This window comes from Zalophus californianus, chromosome 3 (assembly GCF_009762305.2).
Source record: "Zalophus californianus isolate mZalCal1 chromosome 3, mZalCal1.pri.v2, whole genome shotgun sequence".
NCBI classification, from domain to species: domain Eukaryota; kingdom Metazoa; phylum Chordata; class Mammalia; order Carnivora; family Otariidae; genus Zalophus; species Zalophus californianus.
Genome location: NC_045597.1, coordinates 165,158,912 through 165,186,047, shown reverse-complemented (window position 1 = coordinate 165,186,047; position 27,136 = coordinate 165,158,912). Strand labels below are relative to the sequence as shown.

The 27,136-nt window shown below is 45.6% G+C and overlaps 1 protein-coding gene and 1 long non-coding RNA gene across 12 annotated transcripts in view; one reads left to right on the top strand and one right to left on the bottom strand.

The window, feature by feature from the left end:
- The window catches only part of LOC113919675, a 35,067-nt gene extending 13,234 nt beyond the window's left edge, over nt 1-21,833 (top strand). Inside the window, exon 4 of the long non-coding RNA XR_003519079.1 lies at nt 21,706-21,833. This is a non-coding gene — a long non-coding RNA (uncharacterized LOC113919675). The remainder of the gene's footprint in view (nt 1-21,705) is intronic.
- PARD3B (par-3 family cell polarity regulator beta) overlaps nt 21,179-27,136 on the bottom strand; it is a 1,014,396-nt gene continuing 1,008,438 nt past the window's right edge. For 7 of the 11 annotated variants that reach the window (XM_027589179.1, XM_027589181.1, XM_027589185.1 and 4 more), the window contains one exon: nt 21,179-25,859. In XM_027589179.1, the coding sequence (XP_027444980.1) occupies nt 25,502-25,859 (358 nt within the window). In that variant the 3' untranslated portion in view covers nt 21,179-25,501. The remainder of the gene's footprint in view (nt 25,860-27,136) is intronic. The other 4 variants (XM_027589187.1, XM_027589188.1, XR_003519077.1 and 1 more) reach the window with 3 other exon arrangements.

The window sequence follows — 27,136 nt, the reverse complement described above, 5'->3', positions numbered from 1 at the left end:
GTGCCCAGCTCCCAATGTTTGCACGAGCAATCACTCCATCAGACTGTGTTGTCAAGAGCATGAAGGCACCTCAGAGAATCTGTCTTCACTTCACCAGAGAGAAAGCTGAGCCCCAGAGCTGCGAGAAATGTGCCCACCATGAAAATATGCATATTCTGAGAGGGTACGGAAGGCAAACCTAAAAGAGCTTCTAAAATGGAGATGGTGCAAACGTTTGTGTGGCTTTATGAATGGAAAACCAAGGCCCACAGGCAGAAATGACTTGCCCACGATTAAATTAAAATATGTGAGTTTCAAAGAACAGATGGGAAACGGAACCAAAAGAGTGAGAGAAACCGGCTTGGACGAGCTTCTAGAATGGAGATTACTCCATTTGTGCATTATAAATTGAAAGAAAAATCACTATGAAATATGAGCAATATATTAAATATGCTGTCCATACTGCTGTTGAGTAATGGTGAGAATGGAAGATTTGCCTATTGATCTCTTTGAGTGTCATGTAAAATGGAGCAATTTTCTAGCTAGAATCTACTGGAATTTGGGGCAAGATGCCCTCACTTTTCATTAATTGAAAAGGCTCTTACTGGGTGTTTCACATGTGTTCTGAACTGTGTTTGAGGGGAGGCACATAAGTTCATGGTAGTTTGGGAGGATGGTGACAAAGGTGTGCATGGTGTGGGGCTCATGCAGGATCCACCCGTGTTTAGGCAAAAGGGTAGATCGATGATTGGGAGCCACTAAGCATTGCAAACACTAAGCATATGTTTAAACATGAGTCACTGCAAAAAGGCTGAGGTTAATGCGAATGCCTTTCACTTCCCTATTAGAAAATGGAGCTACCCCTTGCCTCTGCCCACAGACTCAGCAATGCCTGTGTGGTTTCCATGTGGTCAGAAGCATTAGTGAGGGTCTTGTCCATATCTATTAGGAGGGAGGAAGCCCATTTAGCAAATTAAAATTGTTTTTATTTCCCCAGCTAATTGTTTTTTAATTGTTTAAGTAAAAGGTTTGGTCTTGATTAGAGGCTTTTAGTAAATTAAATCTGTTCGCATTTTACAAGTCTCATATTTAGATCATAGAGAGACAGTAATGGTTAGAGAGGTTGCTATGGCAAGAGTTTTGAAATATAAATGTTGATGCTGAAGAGGCCTCAGAGATTATCTGGTTCAACACTCTCATCCTATCACTGAAGGAACAGAGGCCCAGAGAAGCCAGCAGATTTGTCAAAGGTCACACAGCTTCAAAGTGGGAAAAGCTAGGCCTGAGCTGCCAAGGTCTGCTATCCCGGGCTATCCAGACATCTTCAGGAGAAATACCTCTAGTCAATACAGAAGGCTTTAATTAAATATTTAACCTTGAAAATAGGCTATACACAGAATAAATGGGGCATGCAGAAACATTAATTAATGTGTTTTACACCTTAATGTGAATTATGTGTTTCACACTTTAATGTAAACTGGTCAGTACTTGATATCTAACTGAGCAGTTGTTAGGGGAAAATTTAACACACTTTTGAGGATATTGAGCTAAGTGACCCAAAGAAAGGTATACACAGAAGTATGCATACATACACTCCTTAAGATAAACGTGACATACTCCACTACGCTATTTATTTATTTAAGATTTATTTATTTGACACAGAGAGAGAGAGAGAGAGAGAGAGAGAGAGAGAGAGCGAGCACAAGCAGGGGGAGCGGCATGCGGAGGGAGAGGGAGAAGCAGACTCCCCGCTGAGCAGGGAGCCCAACGTGGGGCTTAGTCCCAAGACCCCGGGATCATGACCTGAGCCGAAAGCAGACGCTCAACTGACTGAGCCACCCAGGCGCCCTCCACTATGCTTTTTAGAACAGATGTGAAAAAAAAAGAATATTGATACAACGCAGAATTTCCCAAAGTATGGTCTTTGGAGCCCCACAGAACTCAGTGCAATGACAGATCTCATGAAGGGGAAAATGATCTCATGGCCTAATAAAATGGAAAATACTAGGGGAAGCAAGGTTAAACAGATTTTTTTTCTTTATTTTCCTCCTCTGCTTCTCTCTCCTTCCCTCTCCCCCTTCCATCCCTCCTTCTTTTGTTCTTCTAGTCTTTCTTGTTCTCTTTAGCATCGGGTCTCTGGGAGAGTGGATCCCTGGGGCAGGGCTGTATGACTCAGCTGGGAGGGCCCTGCCTCGTCTCCACACAGGTTCTGGGGAAGGCTGGCTCAAGGCACACCAGACGTTTCCTTCTGTCCAGGGTCTGGGCTCACCTGGGCTTCCTCACTGCTCTGCCCAAGAAATCCCTGCTTTCCTCGGATCCCAACAGCTCATCTCTTCCCTGTCACTCTGGGAGCGCTCGGGCCCAGCAGTCCACCCTGCCCTCCCTTCGCAGTCAGGTTGCCTTGATTCCCAGGGTGACTTTGCAGCCGGACGACCATGCAGCCTTTCCCAGAGAACAAAGCAGCGCCTCCTGTTTACATTCAGAAAGGGCCACGCACACCTATTTTCATGGGCATTCTGGGGGAGCACAGCCCTGCACCAGCCACAAATCCCACGGAAACTCTCCCCTGGCCGGGCTGCATCTGTAAGGGGGCCAACGGTAGACACCAACTTTCCCTTTACTTGTCCACTCACTTTGGTTATTAACAGCGTTGTAGAAATAAGCTTCCCTGTCTTGAAATATGGAATGACTGAGAATACAGCCGCAGGATTTATGGCTCTGCACGGCATGCAGTTATAACTTTTACTTGGCTGCCGTGATGACAAGATTCAGTAAAGCATTAGGCAAGTAAATCTGAATTACTTGGCTAAAATATGGGCTGTCCCTGGACACTCAGCCCCTCCAGGAGGACACCTGATTAGCCTTGGCCCATCTGGGGGGCAGGGAGATGTTTCGAGTGTCATTTCCATTTGGCTGGCTTGCAAAGGTGGGGACCAATTTGGCTAAGTCTCTCGGGATGTTTGGAGACAGGTGTAAGAAAAGGAAAACTGGCCCCGGAGCCACCACTCAATGTCAGTCACTGCCATTTGAGATAAGGACTCTCTCCTTTTTCATTGTCTCTCTCACTTAACCTCTGCCTGGTTTCTTTTCCTTCCCCTCTGGGGACAGGAGAAGGGGAGAGGGGGGAAGAAGGGGAAAGAGTACTTTCTTTTCAACCCCGTAACCACTTGGATTCAAGTCTGTAAATAAAGGTTAAACTGAGAGGGAGCCGGGGTGAGCACAATAAAGGCCCCCTTGAGCTTATCGGGGGCTCGCTCCCCCACTGGTCTGGCTCCTGGAGCCTCCCTTGAAGAAGCAGCTGCAAAGATCAAACCTTTTAGCTATTTGGTCTCCCAAATCCAATCTGACTTGGCCCCACTATCACCCACTGACATTTGAAATGCGTCTATTTAGAAAGGAAAAGAGAAAAGAGCACAACTAGGAGGAAAAACTATGCCGGCGATGCCATTCCTGCAAGGCAAGAAAAAGAAGTATCGTGTGTGTGTGTGTGTGTGTGTGTGTGTGTGTGTGTGTGGTTTTTTTTGTTTGTTTGTTTTTTGTCTTGGTCTTTTCCGCTCTCTCTGCCCTCACACTGCCACATTTATTAATACGGTGATAAGGATGACTTAAACTGTCTGAGTGTTTCTAGAAGGCGGGAGGGAGGGGGCTTGGGAAATGAATGGACTGAGCCTGTCCCCTGTTTAGTCACAGAACTGTGCTTTGAAGGGTGTCCTTAGGCTCTGGGGCTCTGGCTGGTTGGGTGAGGGAGGTCACTGGAGGAAGTTGGCTGGTCTGAGACAAAGACAACAGGCACATCCCTCAGAGGAAGGATGTCCTTGACCTGGCCTCTGAATCCGAGACCATGGGTTGGGCTCCTGAAGGCTTGCCATTGGGTGGTCAAGGAGCATTAGATGTGTCCATTGAGACTCTGTCTACAGGGGAATTTCGAGAAGGGGAATTGGTAAATGGGGGTTGTGGCATCATTTCCGGCGTCTGTAGGTATCTAATCCAGTGCTTTTGAGTCTTGTTAAAATGTAGGTTCTGATTCGGTTGGTCTGGGGTGGGATCCGAGATGCTGCTTTTCTAACAAGCTGCAGGGTCATGATGATGCTGCTGATCGTGGACCACACTCTGGATAGCCAATGTCCTTGGCACAAATGTAGAGGGTCCACGGGGGAGGGTTGGGGCCTAAAGCCACAGCAGTGAGGGCAAGGGTTATTCGCAAGTATTAAAAATGCTTTTAGTTATCTGAAGGCAGACCCCAAGGTGGCACTTGGTTTTCCCACATTTACTCATACTCAATACACTGGGTGTTTTATAACCTTAGAAGAGATTTCTCCCCAATAAGGAGTAATGCATATCACAGTGTTTCTCAAAGTGTTGTCCCTGGATTGGCCGTCATAGACATACCTCAAGAGCTTCTTAAAACAATAGCTTCTGAGGCTTTTCCCAGACTTCTTCAATTAGAAGTTCTGGAGGGCTGGGCAGTTGGGGGACCCAGGAATTGACATTTATCAAGTTTGCCAGCTGATTTTTTTTTTTTAAGATTTTTATTTATTTGACAGTGAGGAAGACAGCGAGAGAGGGAACACAAGCAGGGGGAGTGGGAGAGGGAGAAGCAGACTCCCCGCTGAGCAGGGAGCCCAATGTGGGGCTCGATCCCAGGACCCTGGGATCATGACCTGAGCCGCAGGCAGATGCTAACCGACTAAGCCACCCAGGCATCTCTATGAGTGATCTCTTTTAAACAGTGTTTCCTCAAGCAAAATGAAGTACCTTTCTTTCCTTCCTTCCGACCACCTTTTTTTTTTTTTAATTTACCTTATAGGTCAGGTGACTAACAAGGTTTGAGAGTTTTGAAATTAATTTCCCAGGTACTGTTGTGTCTCACCTGCTGACTTGCTGAGTCACCTCAAGAAAGGCTCATCCCTTCTCTGTGCTCTAGTTTCTGCATCTCTAAGATAAGACTAATAATGCTTGCCCTTAACCCACTCACAGATGTTTATCCAGAGTTTTATTAGGATAAAATCTGTAAATCCCTTTGGATTACTGAGAGAGAGGACGAGAAGAAAATCTAAAACACTATTGTGATTTCTTTAGTACTTATCACAGAATTACCAGCTGATGTCCTATAGAACATTAAAAAAAAAATGAGCCACTATACAAGGTCTTCACTTCTGCAAAAGATACATTCATTTCTCATCTCTCCTTTTGGACATGGGCATGGCACTGGCTGCAAAGGGGGCCTCTTTATAAGCCATGTCATTTAATTCTATTTTGAATCCAGTTCCTAAAACATGGGCAAGATAAAGAGCTGTATCACTAAGGTGCAACCAGAAAGGAAGAGGCAGTGGGAGATGATTGATAGGCGGGTAGGTAGGTAGATAGACAGATTTTATATATATGGGTTGATTTAGATATTATCTGGACTATATCTATGTAGGTTTCCGTATGTGACAGGTATATGTGTTTCTACAGAAGTACACATATACATATGTGCAGGTCTAGATATAGATTTAGTACAAGGCATTGGCTTACACAGTGGGGGATGACTAAACAAGTCTATAGGGCAGGCTATCAGGAAGGGAAACTCACAGGCATTGGCTGCAGCTGTTGTCCATAGGCGGGAATGTCTTCTTTCTCTGAAGAAAGTCTCAGCCTGCCTTTAAGGCCTTCCAACTGATTCATCCAGGGCCATCACGACAGTCTCTCTAGTTTACGGTCAACTGATTAGAGAAGGTCGTTACATTTGCCATACCCCTTCACAGCAGCATCTAGGTTAATGTTTGATTGAACGAGTTGGGGGCCTGTCATCTAGCCAGGTTGACACATCAAAGAGCTATCACAGTTCACTCCTTGTCAACCTGGCACCCACACACATCTCCTTAAACTACACTTAGTCTCCAAATAAAGCAGTCCTACTTTCACCCAACGTGGTACACCTATCCAGCACACAACTGAAAACAGTTGTGAAATTTGCACACCCCGCACTGTCTCTACCACTTTCTCACATGCTTTTACTATCACTCCTTCATAATTTGTGCACCTCTACTTCCATTAAATCCCTGCCACTGATCTTTCCAAGGCCAATATTCCTCTTGGTTCATTTCTATTGTTTTTGTGACAGAAAGCCAACTTAAAAATAAGACAGCAACCAGCCTGTTTGATGTCTCTCCTTGAAGTATTTTTCCTTAGGAATAGCTGTCCACATAGAACGCTTATAATTACTAGGGCCAGTGCCTAACGTCATTTACGTAGTATTTTATTTAATCCCCATGACAACCCTAGGATATAGGTATTATTGTCTCTATTCTATGGGTGAGGAAAGAGAACATGAGAGTGGTTGACTTAACTGCCCAAGATCACAGAGCTAGGAGGAAAGGACAAAGCTGGGTTCTGTGCCAAGTGTAACTTTCTTCCAAAGACAATGCTTTTAAACACAACTAAGATATTTTGAAGGTTCCTATAACAGTAATGTTTCTTCAAGGGTGATCTGTAGGCCATTTATATCAGAATGAACTTCTGTTCATGTTAAAAATGCAGATTTCTGGTCCAGCCCCACACCTAGTAAAACTGCATCTTTAGAGACAGACCTAGGACCCATCAGTTTTAACAAGCTTCCCAGGTATTTTTATGTATTCCACGTTTGGAGCAATTCTGAGGTAGGAGTAAAAGAAAGGATTTTCAAAGATGGATCATCTTGGCTGTTGGTAGGTGTCAATATTCATGTTGTTGAAAAGAAGCACTGTCAAATATGGAGAACAGCATTCTAGATGGGCTGGGGCTAACGAGGTGGAAGGCTTTCCATTGTTCAGAGAATAGGTTATGCTAACTAGAGAAGTTTGCTCTTCATGCAGAATCTTCCCTCTTCCCATAGAGTTTTACAAAAGGGGACCCTACCAAAGCCATGTATCACATGGTCAGAGGACCAATCTCATCACTTATACCAGTTGCCTGACACATCCAGACACTACCATGCAATGCTGTTATTACTACCCCCATTGCAATAAAGATAGCATTGGATGGACCAAGAGTTCAGATTACAACGAAATTCTTGGTAACAAATATATACACCAGAGATTTATAAGACCTTTTCATTACCCTGGTTTTGCAGATAAAGGCAAGTGTGGGGGAGGAGAGGAGCCCGAGGAACTCTGAAAGGAATGATTAAAAAAAAGAAAAGGGGGGGCTGTGAAGCTTAGTCTCATTCCCAAGCTAGATCAATCATTATTCCAAAGTGATTTTTAATCAAATCCAACATATGGTTTTTATTAATTTGGGGGCAATTCCCCTACCATCTAGTGCAATAAAAAAGGATGTTGATATCATAAAAGATTATAGCATCCCTTATCAAGCTAGCAAACAAGAAGTGTAAAATCCAAGATAATGAAATAAGTTGAATTGCTTCATCCTTCCCTCCCCGGTTTTATTGCTATTATTTTTTTATTGCCAAAAGTTCTGAGGGGAAGATATTCAGAGCTGGGTTATGAATAGATTGTGAGTCAGGTTCATTTCCAGGATGAAGCAGATACCAAGGGCCCAAACTTCTAACAGCTGCAGTGGGAAGAAAGCAAAGTACTATCTCAGACCTCTAATTTGCAGGCATGATTCACCCATATTCAACTTTCTGTTTTTTGAAGATAGAAAAAAAAAATCTGAGCTTAGGAGGTTTTCTTTTCTTTTTTGTTTTTTTTTAAGATTTTATTTTTAAGTAATCTCTACACCCAGCATGGGGTTTGAACCTACAACCCCAAGATCAAGAACCACAGGCTCTACTGACTGAGCCATCTAGCTGCTTCAGGAGGTATTTTTCCTCGTCAGTTGGTTTGACCAACTGTTGTTCTTGTTACTATAGGTTCATGCTGTTTTCCCTGGAGCTCAGCCCAAGGACAATGGAGGCTAGTAGATCTCCCAGGACAGTCCCACCATAAACATTAGATTCCTCCTCAGGAAAGGCTGGCTATCAAGGCTTCTTAGCTCTGCCACCGTGAACTTCTGCAACCTATCCTCAAACTCTGACCCACTCAGATACAGCCCGGAAGAGTGAGGTTGGTAATACAGGCGGGAATGACCCATTACTTCTGAGAGCTGCTAATCTACTGTTGAGAGAGACTGGGAGGGATGGGCAGGAGAACAATGTTGGTGGAGCGCTGTGCTAGGTATGTTTATGCAGGTATCTTATTCATCTTCTTAAACATCCTGTGAGGCAGGAATTATTGGTACCTGCTCATAAATGAAGACACTGTGTCTAAGAAAGTTTCAGTGATCCACTCAAGGTCATACAATTTGTTGGTGGTGGAGTAGAGCTTCCAACCCAGGCCTGTCAGACTGGGAAGCCCAGCCTTCTCCCATCTACTGGTACCTGCTAAGGTGATCACCTCCAGCCACTGTGGCGAGGGGAGAAGCCAGGAGGCAGGGGGCAGAGGTTGCAAGGAGTCTTTCTGTTCCATTTCTGTTCCCACAGCTCTTGGGGCAGCCAGGTTTGGGGAATAGAAGAGGAGCTCGTGTCACCTGCCTTTCTCAGGAGAGCTTGAAATTGGCTTTTCCATGAGGGAAGCAGGTTAGTGTAGAGCTTGCCAAGCTGAATGATGCCCTTCTGTGAGCCAGCTTTGTGTTTCAGAAAAAAATTCTGACCCGTAGAATTTTTTTTCTGACAAACTGCACTCTTCAGGTTTGCCAATCACCCTGCTGATTGCCATAGCACAAGCGTTCAAGAAAAATTACCATAGAGGGGCTAATTCATAAAGAAGAAATGGTCATGCCATATTTTGTGGGATGAAGGGATATCTTAGCTCCGGCTGCTGTAACAAAAATACTACAGATTGAGTGGCTTAAACAACAAATATTTATCTCTCACAGTTCTGAAATCTAAGAGTCTGAGATCAAGATGCCAGCAGATTTGGTTCCTGGTGAGACCCTTCTTCCTAGCTTACAGGTGGCTGCCTCCTCATAGTGTCCTCACATGGCAGAGAGAAAGAGAGCAAGCTCTGGTCTGTCTTCCTCTTCTTAGAAGCACTATCAGCTTTAAGGATAAGTAAGGACTACGCCCATCCTGAGGGTCCTAACTCATGACCTCATCTAAACTTAATTAATTCCCAAAGGGCTAACCCTCACATACCATCATATTGAGTGTTACGGCTTCACCATATGGATTCCAGGGAGGGGGGAACACAGACATTCAATCTATACCAGGGATTCAGTCTTGGCATTAATGAGGGGAGGTCGGCCATTTTCTGTTCTCCTGATCTAATCCACAGGAGGCATGGCAGGGAGGGGTCTGACTGCAAAGGAACAGCGTCTGAGGGGCAAGCAGAGAGAGCTTCCCCTCAATTTTTGCTGCTCTTGAATTGCTTTCAACTTACGGAGAGGTCTCACAGATGCTTTTCAGGGGACTCTAAGAAAAGCTCGCAGGGATTTTTTTTTTCAGCTGAATAAACTGCTGTTTCAGGCTTTAGTAACAGGGCATATAAGAAAAAAAAAAATCTTTTCCTGTCATCCCTAAGTAATTTTTCCAACCTTGATGCCTGGAATAGAAGAATTTCCTTGCAACCTCAGCATCCTGTTTCTAAAAGTCGAGAAGCATCTCAGGATAGTTTGTGGAATGCCCTGTGTGATATGTGGCGTGTGAAGAAAAAAAAAAATCAACATTTAAGGCACATTTCTTAGATTAAAATGCAAGAGAAGAGCACACACCATAGATAGAGTTTGGCAGATGAGGTTTCTCACTAATAGGGCTAACAATTTAGAAGAGAATGTCATCAATTGCAATATAAGTTTACTTTTCATCTAATGAATTTTAATGGCAGCTTTCACCAAGAACTCCAGGAATCCATAAGAAACAGGAAAACCTGCCTGGAAACTTACTTGATAGTCACAAAAGCAAAGTCTCTAGTATCATCTCTGCTCTATTTCTAAAACACATTATTTTCTCACAAAACATTTATAGCACAAAGAATATTCATCATATTGCTTGTACTCACTGCAACCTAAATGCAGACTCTTTGAGAAGTCTTTTTTTTTTTTTTTGCATATCTTATTTTGTTATTCAAATGATGAAGCATATTTTGCAGGGAGTTACACCTTTTTAGAGGCAGATTTTGTTCTGGAAAATGGTGCAGCATTTCCATTTCTCACTTCTTTACATAACTGGTTTTTTGTCAGCAAATATAACTATGTTTGACAAACCAGTCCTGTAATCTATCCTTGCCAAGTTGTGGGCTGCAGTGGGTTTCCAAATCCCTCATTAGGAGGAGATACCTTTCCCAGGAAAAAGATAAAATGGACAGGCATTTCTCAAGATCTTGAATATTTCTTTCACCGATTTTGACTCAAAATAGGGACGCTTGTCACCTGAAAGTCATCTTTGTCCTTGACTTAGCTTTCAGGCTTAAACCTGACTGTTTTCCTGATAAGGCTGTGCTCCCCATTAGCCATGATGGAGAGTGGCCAAACCACACAAGTTCACATTGACCCCAACTCACCCGGCTGTAGACTGAGATGAGGTAACCCCAAAGCTTCCCTTTTTGTTGTCTTTTTAAGTAGAATTTTTGACATTAGGAGATCGCATTTTGCACTCATTAAATATCAAAAATCCTGGGACTGCAAGCTAGGTGCTTTTGATAGAGACGAGCTGTAGAATACCTTGTACAGACATTGCCCTGCCAAGCTCTAGCCCCTACCATCATAGATGCCACATGACCCCTCTAACTAGCAGGGCTATTGCACTGCACAACTGTAGGAGGCACTGTTCACATCATATTGTGAGAACGGCACTCCTGTGTGAGTGCTGCCTCCCGAGTTGTGTATCAGAGTAGTGCTACTTGCCACATTAACACAAAGTCAGTCACGCCAACGGGCAAGATAACTTTCTTCCAGAAATCTTCATGGTTCTATGCCCTGGGGGGATTCTCACCATCCTGGGTAAGCAGGTCCTCAACTCTTCCCTAAAGCCCTTGAAGCTACACCTCTGGATGCCACCCCAAACACCATTATGAATTGCATTAGTTTTCTATTGCTGCTATAGCAACTGATCACAAACTTGATAGCTTAATGTAATTGTATTACCTTCTAGTCCTGTAGGTGACACGTCCAGGATGAGTCTTACCAGGCTAAAATGTAGGCTGGCTGTGTTCCTTTCCATTGGCTCCAGAGGAGAATCCATTTTCTTGCTCATTCAGGCATTGGCAGAACTCAGTTCCATGCTGTTACAGGACTGAGAGTTCCATTTTCTCATTCTGTCTTCTCCTAGACGCCTCTTCTGGTCCTAACACATAGATTCCTGTTCCTCAGGGGAGTAACAGAGCATCGAACCCTTCTCCCACCACCATCTCTCTGGCCTTCTGCCATTGACTTGCTCTCTCATCCCAGGCCTCTGCTTTAAGGACACATGTGATTGGATTGGACCCACCTGGGTAATGCGACATACTCTTCCCATCTCCAGGTCCTTAACCTTAATCACACCTGTAAACTCCCTTTTGCCAAGGAACATAACATATTCATGGGGTCCTGGGATGAGGAGGAGGGCATCTTTGGGAGCCCATTTTTCAGCCTACCATGCTATTATTATTATTATTTTTTAAGACTTTTTTTTATTTGAGAGAGAGAAAGAGAGAGAGAGAGCACAAGACGGGGGAGCGGGAGAGGGAGAAGCAGACGCCCCGCTGAGCAGGGATCCTGTTGTGGGACTCGATCCCGGGACTCCAGGATCATGACCTGAGCCGAAGGCAGTCGCTTAACCGACCGAGCCACCCAGGGGCCCTGCCTACCATGTTATTGATTTAATTATTTGACCTTTTCAACTGGTTAAACAATAAAACCAATTATTTATTGAGAACCTACTGTGTTTTAAACAATATTAACTGTTACTGCTTTTCTCCATCCATAGACATAGATTTCCTCATTTAATCCTTTCGGTGACCCTGTGAGGTAACACTGGTGTCAGCCAAGAGTGCAATCAGCTGTAAAGAATGGAAGCCCCAACCACTGCTACTTTATTGTTTTAAAATAAAAAAAGGAGTTATATAGCAGCTCAATTATGCCTTCAGGATCTCCAGACTCTATCTTTGCTGAGAGGTAGAATACTGTAGTAGTTACTAGCATGGACCTTGCAGCCCATTGCATGGGTTTGTGCAAGTTTCCTCCTTTACAAATGGGAATAATAATAATATACTCAGACCATGCGGTTGGTGGAGTAAGTGAGTTAATGCATTTAATGTGCTCAGAACCATGCCTGGTGCGTATTAAGTAAGTGTTGACTATTTTAAATTATTTCTGCCTGCTAAATGTTATTTAGCATGTTGGCTTTTGGCTTCATATCTTTACGCTTAGCACCTCGTGGTAGCAAGATGGTTGTTGTACTTCTAGCTATGACAGGAAGGAAAAGAAAGGAACAAGTGAGAAAGAGAGAGAAAGGTGTGCTCTTTGTATCAGGAAGCCAAACTCTTCTCAGAAATCCCTGGCCACTTCTCACTTCTCATTGGCTAGGCAAGTGAGACCCATGACGTTCCCTTTATCAAAGGAAAATCTGAGAAAGGAAGCTTTTTTTTTTTTTTTTCATATAATGAGGCATCTGGATGGGCAGACATCCATTACCCCTGTCCTTTGGTCACTGTTCCCCAGTCTCCCAAGAAAAGGGTGACCTTTTCAGTAAAGAAGGAAAACAAGTGCTAGAAGACACCAGCAGGGTCTGCGTGGTTGGTCACGGGTACATTGGTCAGTGTGCAGGAGTCTTAGCTGCACACGAGGCAGAGATTTCGACGGGAGGCTGGTGGGAGGTGCGGAGATCGGGGAGAGCCTCTGGACCGTGGAGAATGTTATGGGTTGAATTGTGTCCTACTCAAAAGATATGTTTAAATCTTAAACCCTAAGACCTGTGAGTGGAGATTTCTTTGGAAATAGGTTCTTTGCAGATATAATCAAATGAAAGTGAGGTCATACTGCATTAGGTTGGGTCCTAGCCCAATTCTTGGCATCCTCATAAGAGGGAAGTTTGGACACAGACACACGGGTAAGATGCCATGTGATGATAGAGGCAGATTGAGGTCTGCACTAAAGCTAATGTCATTCCAAGGCTTTGGGGGCAGTAAAGCTTCCATTTGATGCTTGTCATACTTGGGTACAGTCTGGCTTGTCTCTGGCTCTAGCAGGAGAATCAGCCAAATACCCCTGCAGTCACCCACTGCTGGGGGATGAGAGCAAGAACAGGACCCATGGACCCATGGCAGAACCCCAGCCAGGAGCAAAGCAAAAGGCTAGGCAAGATCCTCCTTTGGGGAAACCTACCTGGGTCAGCACAGTCTCTACGAAAATTCTGGGCTTGTTTCATTTATCTACAGGTTACCCTGGAATCCTAGGGCTCAGACAAACAGCTTGCATCCTCCAGAAGTTACTCTACCTTCTGGAAGCCTCAGAGATCCCTGGGATACCTCTCCACTGGCTTAGCACAGTGTTTCTGAACTTCATTTTTTGGCCATGCCATGGTTGTTACTATATCCATTTGTACCATCATTTACTTAATGTCTACCTAAATTATTTTATTTTTAAAGATTTATTTATTTTGAGAGAGAGAGAGAGAGAGAGAGTGCGAGCGGGGGGAGGGGCAGAGGGAGAGGAAAAGAAGCACACTCCCTGCTGAGCGCAGAGCCGCATGTGGGGCTCAATCTCATGACCCCAAGATCATGACCTGAGCCAAAATCAAGAGTCAGACGCCCAACCGACTGAGCCACCCAGGCGCCCCCTAAGTAATTTTATTTTTAATGAAAACTTATTTCACTACTGTAAGTGAAAAAAAAGCCAGGATCATTTTGTCCTAAATAGAAGACAATTATAAAATTAATACAATTTCATTAATACAATGAAAGCAAAACAAACTTATTAAATTCAAGCTAGAGCCTGCAGAAGTCTGAGGTCTGCTCTCTGTCGATAAAAGAGATTCGCAAGTTGTAGAGGGGTGTTGAAGACATACTAGCAATTGACCAAGGCTTTCTTCTTGTAGGAAGCAGAGATTTAGAAACAAAACGCTTTCTCATGGTGATCGTGTGCTATTTGCCACTTAAAGGCAGATTCTTTGCAAATCAGGACTAATAATGGTAAATAACATTGATCCTCCTTCAGCTGATATAATAAACGCTTTATGTACATCTTCCCACCACCTAGGAGGTCAGCATGATCATCACACTTCAGAGGCGGCAACTGAGGACTCAGGAACCAGCTGGGTCACCCAGCTCGTCAATGCCGAGAGCCGCTTGTAACTCACCCACCACAGTGCCAGTCCTAGGAGGGGGTATCCTCCCATGGAAAACTGGGGGTGGAGGGGGTGCACCTGCCAGTTATCACACCCCAACCTTGGCCCAACATGGCTCTGTCATCAACCCCACTCTAGGGAGTTCGCTGGGACAGGGTGATGGTGTAGGATCAGAGTGACAGACAGCAGTAAGGTCTTAGCTAAAGCCCCGGAGGGAGCTGGGGATGCACCACTAAGGAGGGACCGAGATGTCCTAATGCCAGGTCCTTGGGAAGGACCTCACTGCTTCTCAACACAGCATGGCAGGCCCTGGCAGTGGGGAATACTCAAATTTCCCCACCCTCCAGCCTTACATGGCACAGGCCTGATTTGGGGTGGGGGGCGAAATATTTGTGGAGGAAAAGTTCCATGTTTCAAACAAAACCAAGTTTCACACATCCAACACCTATAAGACGGGTCGGTTCCCCTGCAGATACTCCTATGCCCATTGTTCTACTGTGGTCTCTTCTGGGGGCCTGAATCCTGTGATTTTGCAGAACACAGCCTTGATTTTACTGCCCAGAGAACAGAGCCTTTGAAAGTGGGACCGCACTTCTCTGAGGCTTCCCTTTTAAAGCCTGGATGGAAAAAAAAAAAAAAAAAATCACCATGAAGAGGCACAGCCCCAGGCCAAACACTGTCACACTGCGAAGGTCAAGAGAGGGTCAGGAGAAAAACGGATATTGAAAGGCCACCTGGAGAGCAGTGCTTTGCCTGTCACCCCTCCCCACCCTGCCATCTCGCACCTGGGGGCTGGGGAGGCAGGACGGTGGGAGGAGACAAAGCCAAGGCTCCACTTTCCAATCACCCCAAATGCTGCTTATCAAAGGGATTTTGACTCCTAGGTGGTAGAGCCATAGGGAGCATGGAATGGGGAAGGTATAATATGGCTAAAAGCTGCTTTAATAAAGTGCAGGGCTGGGTCTGAGCTTCACTCTCCATAAATCAAAGGGCGACACCACAGCTCTCTCTGAAGATCAGCAAGACAGTGTGCATTGTGGGGCTGGGGCGGCTCTTAAATCTAATCGACAGCTCTTTGAGCAAAAATATGGCCGGGACTGGAGGATGGAGGTGGCCGCATGCTGGAAAATATCCTAAGGAGCACACACATTTCCCAGGTGATAAGAATGCTGAATGTTTCGGAGCCGAGAAGCCTTGGAAAACAATTAGCCCGAGAAGCAAGATAACCTGTTGAAATTATGGCCCTGCACTTCACTGCTCTTAATAAATTTCCTGGCAGCCTCTTTCCACCTCAGAGTCCTGGTCTGTTTATGCCTTTAGTAGTTGGGGGAATTAACTCATCAAAGTTTCATCTACCTGTCTGACTTCAGCCAGAAGTACAACTTATTTGCCTGGATACCTTTCAAAACTGCTGTCTACATAGATTATAATTTAATATATAGTGGAACTAACACAAGGCTGCCTGTTTCTTGAGTCTCAAATGTCAAAATCTGCATTTACACGTTCTGAATTTTCTTCAACGGTGCACACACTTTAGATAGTAATCACCATGGAGGCCTTGAAGAATTAAAAGAAATTGCACTGAGATTTGCTTTTAATCTCCATGAGGGTAGCAAGGAGAATCGTGGGCCCAGAGCTGGATTTACTGGCCACTTCACTAGCCACAGCTGTTCTTAGTTTCTTGGGGCCTCAGTTTTCTCATCTGTAAAATGGGTTTAGTGTGCCCACTTTGCTGATGTGAAGAAAAAATGAGATGAATGTAGGGAAGGCAACTATCACAGCTCCTGGACACTCAATAAATATTAGCTCCCTCCTCTTTAGTAAGAGCTGCCGATTTGATGAATTTTCCAGTTCAGTTTGCATAGTGCTTTCATTTGGGCTGGTTTTAGGTAAACACTCTTTTGTGAAGTGATCCCCCCCACCACCAAGTGCCGAAGTCCCTGGAGTCCCTAAGTCACTTTTTCTTGTGCGGTCTGAAATCCCAAAGGCAAGTTCTTGATTCCTTTAAGGCTCTGTTTTCTCATGGAATTTGAGGATGAAATGAGATAAATTATGAAAATCATTTAGGCCAGTTTCTGGCACTTGCTAGGCACTGAATAATATTAGCCACTCTCAGTATTAACCTCCCATCCTTCCACCCCCATCACACAACCTGTACTCCTCCTTGCACCCAAATCACACATAGTGGGAGGGTTCCTGTCTCTGTGCGGATGCTTGCGTTCTCTTCTGTAGCTGGAATGCCAATACCCTTCCTTGCTGGGCCTGTCGACATTCTTCGCATCCTTTTAGGCCGCTTCGGATGTCATGGCTTCCACAAAACTGACCCGATCCTGTCCACACCCGAAGTCCGAAGTCAGGCTTTTCTTGTAGTAGACACCTCCCATGAGCACTCACCACCGTCAGCCTTGAGTTTTGGTCCTTTGTGTACACGCAGGTCCTCGAGGGCAGAATCCAAGCCCTGCCCACGTCTGGGATCCTCTGCAGCATTTTGCAATGTTTGACCTGAAGTAGCTGTTGGGCTACAATCGAATCTCACTTTATTTTTGTACTTCTTATTTCATGGATGAGACAGAAGAGCTACAAAGTCCAGGGTTGTTAGGTTTCAGTTAAAACTATTTTTCTATGGTGTCACGCACTGATTATCGTGCAGGTATGTGGGCTTGTTTGGGGAGAGGCAGTTACAAGCAGCTGGATAAAGCTTCGGTGGAAAGGATGATAATTGACCGTTAAACACTGACTGCGGAAGCACCTCTCCTCCTCTTCCAGAGGACAGGGGCCATGCCTGATGACCTCTGAGAGGCCTGTGATTAGGAAGGCCCAGGTATGATATACACTGGGCCACAGGCCCAGGAAGGAGGCGAGGCACCCGCCCACACTGCAAAGCAGAGAGCCCACTCAGGAGGTGGCCACCAAGTGCCAGGAACATAGGAGTTTCTCAAAACATACTTCACGAATAAAGAGAAAGTCAGCTTTCTCCTTTGGGTGGCCCTCAATTGCCTGGTTGGCTTTTCATGCCTCAGTTTCTCCAGGTGTAAAATAAGTATGAATCTGATGTTCTGTGACTCCGTGAGAAGCAAAAATGACTGTGATCATGAAATATTCAGCATGCACTGTAAACAATAATTAGTGAGAATAAACATGGCCACGAACAAAGAAATCTCAACTGTCAAGACACTTACAAAGTAATCTCTGGTTTCTTTGGATACACCTAAAGAGCGTTCATTAAATTTTTATTTTAGTACCATTGTAGGTAGGACTCAGTTTCCTTACAGAAAGTCAGGGAGCCCTCCAGTTCCCCACCTACAGTTGTTGAAAGGAACAAGTAATGCAAAGCACTTGCCTAAAACCCAAGGAATTATACAATAATAATAGTAATCATCTGTCACTAAAAGTATTTCCATCTTAGTAGGTTGCAAGTAATACATTTTCTCTTTACTTAAGTCTCTCTTTACTCTCTAAATAATGCATTACCCATTGCATTTACAATTTCCTAGCCTGCTTCGTGTTTTAAATTAGAATCTGGCCTGCCCACGTGAGCTAACACCTTCTACCTCAGGAATCACACTGGGCGATCTTTCACAACAACACTTGGAGATTTATGGCTTGGGCTGCCAGGTGGACCGTCAGCAATGCACAGCAATTCAGCAAAAGAACCCTCACACCTCATTTCTTCATTCAAATGAATTCAGCAAATATTTCTCAAGCATCAAGTCAGACCCAGGCAATGTGTTACAAGTACGATACTCTTTAGAAGGCCACATAGACATGGAAAGTAATCATCGTAATAGAGGTAATAAAAATTTTATTGAGGATCTGTGGAAAGTATCTCAGTAACATTCAGGTTGGAATTGCCTAGTGTGGCTCAGGAGGAGGGCTGTGGCAGGAATCTTGGCGAGGTCGGTTGCAGATAACTGAATCCCTTCGAGTGGACCGAAAAGGGACTTACTGTGGAAAGTTAGGTGCTTGCAGAATTCTTTGAAGGGCTAGAGAAGTCAGCTCTAGGCAGGCCTTCTAGGAGGACAGCTCTGACCAGCATTACAGAACTGGCTCACCGAGGAAGTTGCGAACTTTTCGAAGGTCGGAGGACGCCCCGACCGTTGGCACAGAATCACATTGCCCCAGCTGGGGTCAATGCTCACACGATGGGTGGCCCTCACACAGGCTCTCGACCCCCAGGAAGCGAGGCGCCAGATATTCTTCCAGGAAATCAAATGCCCCTGTCACCCTGATTGCCAGCAGTAGCATGCCTGGTCCCTGGTTCCATCCTCTGGAGTGTTTGGCCTGGTCGTAGGAGCTGGGCCTCACGTGGAACCATGGCCGCGAGGAAAGGTGGGGAAATGCGGTCTCTAGGGCAAGTAGCCCGGCCCCGCGGTAGGTCCTGCTACAAGAGGGTGGGAGGGATGTGAGGCAGCCAGTCTCCTGTTCGTGCCTTGAAGTCTTCTTCATAAAGAGCTGCTGGATCTGGGCCTCGAGGGAATGAATGAGAATCCATAGACGAAGGGCACTTTGAGCAGCTATGTTTATTGTGTGTTGCCATGGTACAGAGCTGGGAAATGCACACGGGGCTCAAATAAATAAAAGTAATTTAGAAATAACAGTAGCACAGGATATAAAGCTGGGAGCAGCAAGACGTGAAGGGGGGGCACAGGGGACTGATTCTGGAGGGCTTGGGTCTTTTGACTTTAGGCTGTAAGTATGAGGGAGCCACAGAGAAGTTTTAAGGAGTGAGTGTGTACCTGTGTGTGTGAGCATATATGTGTGCATGAGTACCTCTGCGAATGTGGGGCAAGGATTAATTTTTCTTGACTGCCGGATATGTTATCTACAGGAGCTCTGGTAAATGTTGAATAACGGCCTCTTCAGAGGGGAAAGAAAAAGTCTCGGTTTGAGGCTATGCTGATATCTGTGTTGTAAATGCCTCCCACACGGCCCATGTCAAGCTACCAAGGTGGCATCACTTGATATGGCATTGGGGAGAGATGTGGACAGTGGGCTCTTGGGAGCTGGCTTAAACTGATTCTGGAACCCCTGTATATGTCATGTGAGTTAATTCTCAAAACAAGCCCCTAAGATGTGGAGTGGTTCCATTTCACAAATGGTGAAGTCGAGGCCTAAAGAGATCAGTATTACACAACTGATTAGCGCTTGAACCTGGTCTTAGATCCAGGTCTGCCTGTTTTCAACACCAATGTCTTTCAACAAGCCTATGCTGCCTCTGGAAGAGTAGCATATGTGGTCTGATCTCCACTTCCACTAAAGTCCTTTGGCAGAATAGAGCGGAAGCTGGTACGGTAGCATGAAAGAGTTCTAGACAGTATATAAGCAAATGGGTATGTTCGTGTTCCAATCAAATTGTATTCACCAATGCAGGTGCTGAGTCTGTATAGTATAGAGGTGGTTGGGAAGGAAGCATGGTCAGAGGTAGGAGATCAGCGAGAAGGCTAGTGAAGAGGCTGGGTGAGAAGCAAGAGACTGAGCCAAGGCAGGATGTCAGGAAGCATGGACAGATTGGGTTCAATGGCTGGCCTTCCAACGTATCAGATGGGGATGGGTGGGAGGAAGGGGCGGAGTCATAAACAGGAAGTCAAGGATCATTTCCAGATTTCTGGTTTATAGCTGTGAACATGGGGGAACTTTGGCCAGGACAGAATCGTGAGAAGCAGGTTTCTTTGGAGAAAGCTTTTGCTTTCAGTTGGAGCATGCTGAGTCCAAATGGCCTGTGGAAAGCTCAAGTGGGGACGAGCAGTGGGAAAATGGGAAATGCATGTACCTGGGAGATAGCTCTGAGCTGGAGATTATGAGCAAATCTCTCCAGAGACGGTAGCTGAAATCTTGGCTGTGAATGAACTTGCCAGAGAGTCTGGGGAGGTCTGAGAACAAGCCAGTAAAGAAGCTTGGGAAACAGGGATGGTCACAAGGAGAACCCACTCAGAATCATGTTTCCATAGGCAAGGTAAGAGTGTTGCCAGCATGAGAGAGGAGGGGTCAGCGGTGGTGGATGCTGTTGATGAGATGCCCAGATTCCACTTCAAGAATGAAGGACAATTTCGGGCGCCTGGGTGGCTCAGTCAATTAAGCGTCCAACGCTTGATTTCGGCTCAGGCCATGATCTTGGGGGTCACAGGATCGAACCCCGTGTTGGACTCCATGCTTAGTGGAGAGTCTGCTTGGAATTCTCTACCCCTCCTCCACCTCAAATAAATAAATCTTTTTTTTTTTAAGATTTTATTTATTTATTTGACAGAGAGACAGATAGTGAGAGCAGGAACACAAGCAGGGGGAGTGGGAGAGGGAGAAGCAGGCTTCCCGCGGAGCAGGGAGCCCGATGCGGGGCTCGACCCCAGGACCCTGGGATCACGACCTGAGCCGAAGGCAGACGCCTAATGACTGAGCCACCCAGGCGCCCCACAAATAAATAAATCTTACAAAAAGAAAGAAAGAAAGAAAAAAAAAAAAGAAAGAACAATATTCCCATCCTCTGTGAATACCTCTCAAAGATCGTCCCCGGCTGTCAGGCCCCTTTGGGGATTGCCTCACCTGAAGAGAACTGTCTGGTTCTGGGTCCCACCTCCTTCCCAGGAGTAGCCGATACCCACTGACCAACACAGTGGTATAAAGGCCCAGCTTCCTTGTCCCAAGTTGGGACAAGTCTGAAGGGCCACTGTAGCTCCAGGGTTCCCTGTGGAGTTGGCTGAGGCCTAAGGTGGGAGCACATCACTGCTCAGCTGCTCCCTCTGCCCAGCCCTGCTTTCTTGCTCTGCCTTCTGTGGGTACCGAGCCCAAGTGCACTCTCAAACAAACAGCCTGCTTTCTCATCTCCATCTTACACGTGTCTTTTGGGAGCCCGGCATGTGACAGATGTTTTCTCCTCATGTCCTCTGCCCCTATGACGTTGCTGTTCAAGGGTGATCAGGACCAGACCAATCTATTCATTCATCACATCCTAAAACAAACCAACACTCTGGTGTCTTACTGACTGAATAAAGCTTTATTTCAATGCAAAATAAAATGAGAAAAATTTATATATTCATATATAACAACATCCAAAATGTTTTCTGTGGTACAAATGGGATCATCCTAAAAAGTCTGTAAAGAATTCATTCTCCGCCCCCATATGCCAAAATATGATTTCACATAATTTATCTTCAGGACTTATGAACAGACTTGGTGTCATAAAAGCACAGGAAAACACTAGAAAAAGTGATTGTATAAACAGTGGGGGTTTGTTTTTATGTTCCAGTAGTAAACAGCACGGCAGTCCGCATCGAGGGAAGAGAACGCTCTCCCAGAGCTGAGTCAGCAGACAGTCTTTGGGGTTAGTTCACTCGGCACTCCAGGCTGGGGAGTGAAGCCCATCTTTAAAAGTCAGGCGCTGTGTGATTCTATTACTATTTAAGGACATGAGGGAGAAAAGAGTTTCCCTTAGAAGTAGTAGCTGCATATGAGATTCTAGGCTTATTTTAGATATCTACCTTTTATTCTCCTTTTTTTTTTTTTTTTTTCAGAGAGGTGACTTTGTAGGGATACCTTATGGAGACTCCGCTTTCTGGTCTCATTGTGGCATCATTTCCCACTAAGTCGGTGCGAACTGGCAGTGCAGAGAAATACTCCTGTGGCTGTTTCTGGATTCGACTCCCTCCCACGTAATTGCACGAAACCTGGACTTTTTGTTGCTCCTGGACTCAGAAAGCAGTAGGGTGTCTACCTAATTTAGCACCAATTTGAAGGCGGTTCATTGCAGATTTCAGAATTTAATGCCTATGGGAATTTTATAGACACACATCCAAACTCTGCAGACCTCTCTATCCCCCCAAAAGGCTAAGATGTTTCTCCAAAGAAAGCAAATGCTGGGGTTATAGGTTAGGGGAACAAATGCTCTTTAAAGGCTGGATCCTTATGCATATAGACTCTATGCATGTTGTCGGGTACCTTTCCTTCTGAAGATAGTTCAACGAGTTCACGAATCTGGAAAGGGAATAATGACTCATGTTTTAATTTTATTTAGTTGGTGGCACAAATAAAGCTACAATGAAGTTGCACACCTCCTTTATAGGGCAGCAGGCAGTTTGCTCCATGGGGTGACAGTGGGTCTGTGGGTCTCATCACACTCTCGATTATAAGATCTTTGCTCCATGCTGTCCTGTGGGGTCAATGCATGTTGACCTACAAATCTAAGAATAACGAGCTTTGCGGTAATTTTATTTTCCAATTTTTGTTTGTTACTCAATTATGATTTCTGAAGATGTTCCTGTCTTTGGGATTGCCTTTTGTCCATTGATTAATATTGTGGGGAAACAATTTTCTACCAAGAGTGATATTGCCATAGTCCAATGGCGCATGGGGTTAACGAGATGCAGTGTTTCCCTCCCTGGCAGAGGATTGGATTCTCCTGCAGCTCAAAGTTTTCAGTGGTCTGCTCCCTTTCCTATTTCTCCTCCTGCAGAAAGGGATAAAACAGAACTCCATCAAGTATCTAGTGACTCGAGGCCAAAACATCATTTCAAGGCCCCAATGACCCAGCGGCCAGATCAGGAGCCAGGTGGGTGTATGTTGGTGGGTTTGCTGCTCACTGTGTCACTCTGTTCCGGGGGTTATTATATTCTGAGCGACAAGCAGACACCTGATTGAGTCTTTCCAAGACCATAAATCAACCAGGAACTACTTCCTGCTACTGGACACCTGCTGATTACAGCCTGGTCTTCTAAATACTCTAAACAACCTGTTCTCCTAGAGACTGGGAAAGAGTTCTGCAACTTCTGGGTGGTGACAGTGGAGGGCTGGGACACAGGAATTTATAAAGCTTATATTCGAACTGCTCTTCATTGTGGCTTGGCTTGACAGAGCCTGTCACCCACAAGGTAGCTTCCTTTGGGCAGGGTCAAATTGGGCATGTGTTATACTTCAGGCAAGAAAAGAAAACTGCTATCATCTATTTTTCGTGCACTTTAACAGTACCTTCGCATCCCTGGCTGCCCCCTCAGGATTCACAAGTGTTTTATTGACTTTGTGTACAACACGAACCCATGTTTTGAGCAGCTTGCCCTGAGCTCGGAAGCTGGAGGTATTGTACTCCCAAGGTGGCAACGTGGTGAAAACATGGGCATTCTTCCTACAAGAGCCCCTGCTCTGACATGCACAGAATATCTCACCTTCTCGCACTGCCTCTGGCTGACCCTCATGTGGTCTTGGCCTCAATCCAAAAGGAGACTTCTGGATTGGCTACGTCCAATAGCCTAGAGAAATTTGGTTCAACTATGCAACAGACCGAAGAGCTGATTTTTAATGCTCCCCAACACTTTGCATTTCCCTCACTTCACCATTTTCTTCCAGAAAGTTTATTCAGTCTGAGGGGAAAGTGTCATTCAGGATGTTGGCAGAGAAGCCCCGTAGCTCACCTGCATTCACCTCTGGGTGAGCAGGGTGCAAGACCGTCAACCTCCTTGCACAAACTGCCAAACAGTGTAAGGTGCTGGCTCAAGAGAGATGGCAGATGGCCAAAACCAACTTGACAGTCTATTTTTAAGAGGGCCATAAGTAAATTGTAGTTTAGAAAGTGATACCTCTTAAAGTCCAGTAAATAACAAGTATTTATGTCTAAAACCAGCAGCTGCTTCATTCCTGGTAACGCAACTCTATTTGAAATAAAAAAAAATAAAAGACTAAACTGGGCCGGATACCCTGTATATTCCATAATATTATAATTTATTAAACCCTGTCAGTCAGAGGTATTCTAATCTCAGCCAAAATATATCTACATTGAACTCAAGACTTTTATTTATTTATTACCCCTCCCCCCCCCCCCCCGGAGGGGATGGAGAAGGAGCAGTAAAGGCTTAAAGTCTCTTAAGCATCACTGAACAATTCAAGCTTGCTGTTTTGCTGGTCCTCAGTCTTTTGTTGTGTTCTCATTTGGGGCAGGTTGGACGTTTTAGAAGTCCTGCTGGAATAAGTAGGAAATTACTGCAAAGCTCAAAGGAGACGTGATGGGTTTTGGAGGGTGGGGTGTCAGCTTTTCAAAGCCCTAAGATCTTCTATTCCAATTGGAGATGCTGACCTCGGTGTTGCCCTGATTTTTGTTACTGAAATACAGCAGGTAGATTAATGATCTGGTTTTATGCCTCTTTTCCTTTTCCTTCTGATTCCTCCCCACCCCCCCTTTTATTGCCTTCCCCGTCAAACTTTTCAGAAAGCATTTTTACCTTACATTCTCCATGCCGGTAATCACATGCCTTCACACACACTTGCACGCGCAAGCACAAACACACACACGTCAGTCACTGCCACCTCCCGCTTCCTGGTTATCAACCCCAAAGGCCACAGTCAGCCCCTCCCTGTCCCCAGTGCAGATGGCACTGTTTGGCACTGACTGTGCAGTGAACTGGCATCTCCGGAGCATTGCTTCCTGTGTGACCTAAGCAGTGGGCCCTCTCTCTCCCAACTACGTTTTAGTCCTCAAGTGGGATCCTGAAAGTAGAGGCCCCGGTTATGATAATTACAGGCAGGAGACTTGGGGATGATTCTGAAACTGGATATCTCTGTGCTGTCGTGCCTGGGATTTGTGGGGAAGGAAGGTGAGGACCACGGGATTTGGGGCCCTCTTAACCTGGTCCTCAGAATATATTCCTTCTGGAAGCCCTGACTGGCTTTGCACATTCTCCCAGGACACTAATACTGCTTTCGTACCTTATTTTTTTATATATATAAAAAGCAAGGAAATATAAAATACTTATACCAAATGAGTGGTACCGGGAGCCTGAGAAATTCTGCAAATAGGGAAATGCAGCCTTCTTCCTCTGGGTATAAACATTTCAAGGAGATCACGAGTCATGTTTGCTGTTGTTTTGTTTCCTCAGTGAAAAAAACTACTCATTTAAGATGCCCGTATTTGCAGCCACTCTTCAGACTTAACAGCTTTCGTAAGGGGGCCGAGGCTGAGCCTCTGAGATGGCCTCCGCACTGCCGATTTGATGAGGCTCGTGTGCACCAGGGAGGCCCCAGGTGCGGTGTCTCCATTGTTGTCTGCCCGTCCACTCTCCCTGGACTGAACTATTCCAAACGTACTTCAAATCTCCGGCAGTACTGCCTTCATGACCGTGTCCTCTCTCTTCCTTGCGACCCCCCTGCCCGCCTGTCCCCTCCTTTTCCCTTCTGGTCAGCAGTCCAGTGTTGCAACCTCGGTGAGAAAAACCCATCTATACCATGGAGAATTCTGAACAGGAGGAAGGCCTGAAAATCTAGGAAGGGCAAAGGTGATGTCACCCGTCTCCCTTTCTGGGCTGGGCTGAGCTTGGTGGTATTCAGCTACACGGCGGCAGTCATGGGGTTCTTCTGCCTGGGATCCTGGGGTCGGTAGGGGTACTGGTCTGGGCTGCCCCCGCGGGGCCCTGGTCTACCCATTTCCTGATAGGCTGGCACTCTGTGGTGCTGAGGAGGGGAAGGTGGGACATCTTGTCGGAAGGGTCCTTTATGCTGGGGGGCTGGCGGAGGAGGGTAATACTGAGGATACCGGAGGTCTGCAACCCTCAGATCCGGGGGGCGGGGGTAGCTCCCCTTGGGAGGATGCACGGGATGAGCCCCTGGGTAATATGGGAGCTCCCTTTCCTTGTAGAGCGCTCGAGGTGTTGCCGTCAGATAGTCTATAGGATCAGCGGGTCCTCCCCTGGAAAGAGAAGAACAGACACATATCAGTAGCTACTAAGCTGGCTGCCCAGCTGAAGACCCCACCCCTCAGCCTCCCGTGTAGTTTGGTGTGGTCAAAGACTAGGTCTGGCCCGTGGGGTGTGAATAGAAACGATGTGCACCCTTGAAAAGAGGAGGGTGATTTTTCTTCTTCCCCTCTCCTTCCTGTTGGCCATCGGAGTAGCCGTTTTAAACCGCACAGAGGAAGCCACATGCTGAGGAAGGTCGAACAACAAGAGGGCAAGGGCCCAAGTCCTTGATACCACGGAGCCACCTGTCAGCCAGGACTGCTTATACTCAGATTGGTGCTGGAGAGAGAAATCTACTTCTACCTAGTTTATACCACCGTGCGTTGGCCTTCAGTATAGTGGCTAAACTGGTTTTCTAAGGAAGGCAGACTTGGGCTTTCCTAAAGCTGGGATGATTTGACCCCTCCTCTACTCTTCCCTCCGATGACGGAAGCCTGTCATAGACATGGTGGTAGAAGTGTACAGGTTATTCAGAGTTATAAAGGTCCCGTGGACTGTCCTCACTTCTCTGCTCGGTCTGTGGGGTGCTGTTGACATGGGCCACGGTCTTGGTCTAACTCTGGTTAGCTTCTGTCACATTCCCCAGGTGCCCTCCCCTCTCTACAGTTCCTAGAAAAAGTCGTAACCCAGATCTGGGAATTATCCACCTAGGACTTGATCTAAAGCAATTCTATCAGCAAGCCAAGAAGCACCACCAGGCCAGGAGCAGAGAGGGAAGAGCCGAGCCAGCTGGAAGCTGCGCTGTGTAATGAGTAGGCACGCAGAACGGCCCAGGGCAAGAAGAAACACTCACAGAAAGTGACCCTGTCTGGATCTCTCTACTAAGACAACAAGCATCCTCTGATCTGTTTGCTATAACAGAAGCAATACGTCTTTAAACAACGTACAGATGACTGCATCTTATCTAGCCTGGGGTTAAACAGATGAGTTCTGTTTGCAGCTCTTAAAATCCCATAAACCTTCTGTGTGCATATTCGCCGGATCCTTCCCATTTTCTACTACTCTCCCTTTTATAAATTTTTTAAAGGGAAAAAAAGAAGCAACAATAATAATTAATGAAAAGCTCTTCAATGCCAGAGTACAAATTGGGAGAACACTTGAAAGAAATGACAGAGCTGTAAGAATACAGTGTCTGCGGTTAATCAAGCACTGTCAATGAGGGTCAGAATCACCCTGTAATCTGCAGAGTTTGATGTTAAAACAGCTCTGTAAGTTCCCCAAATCAATG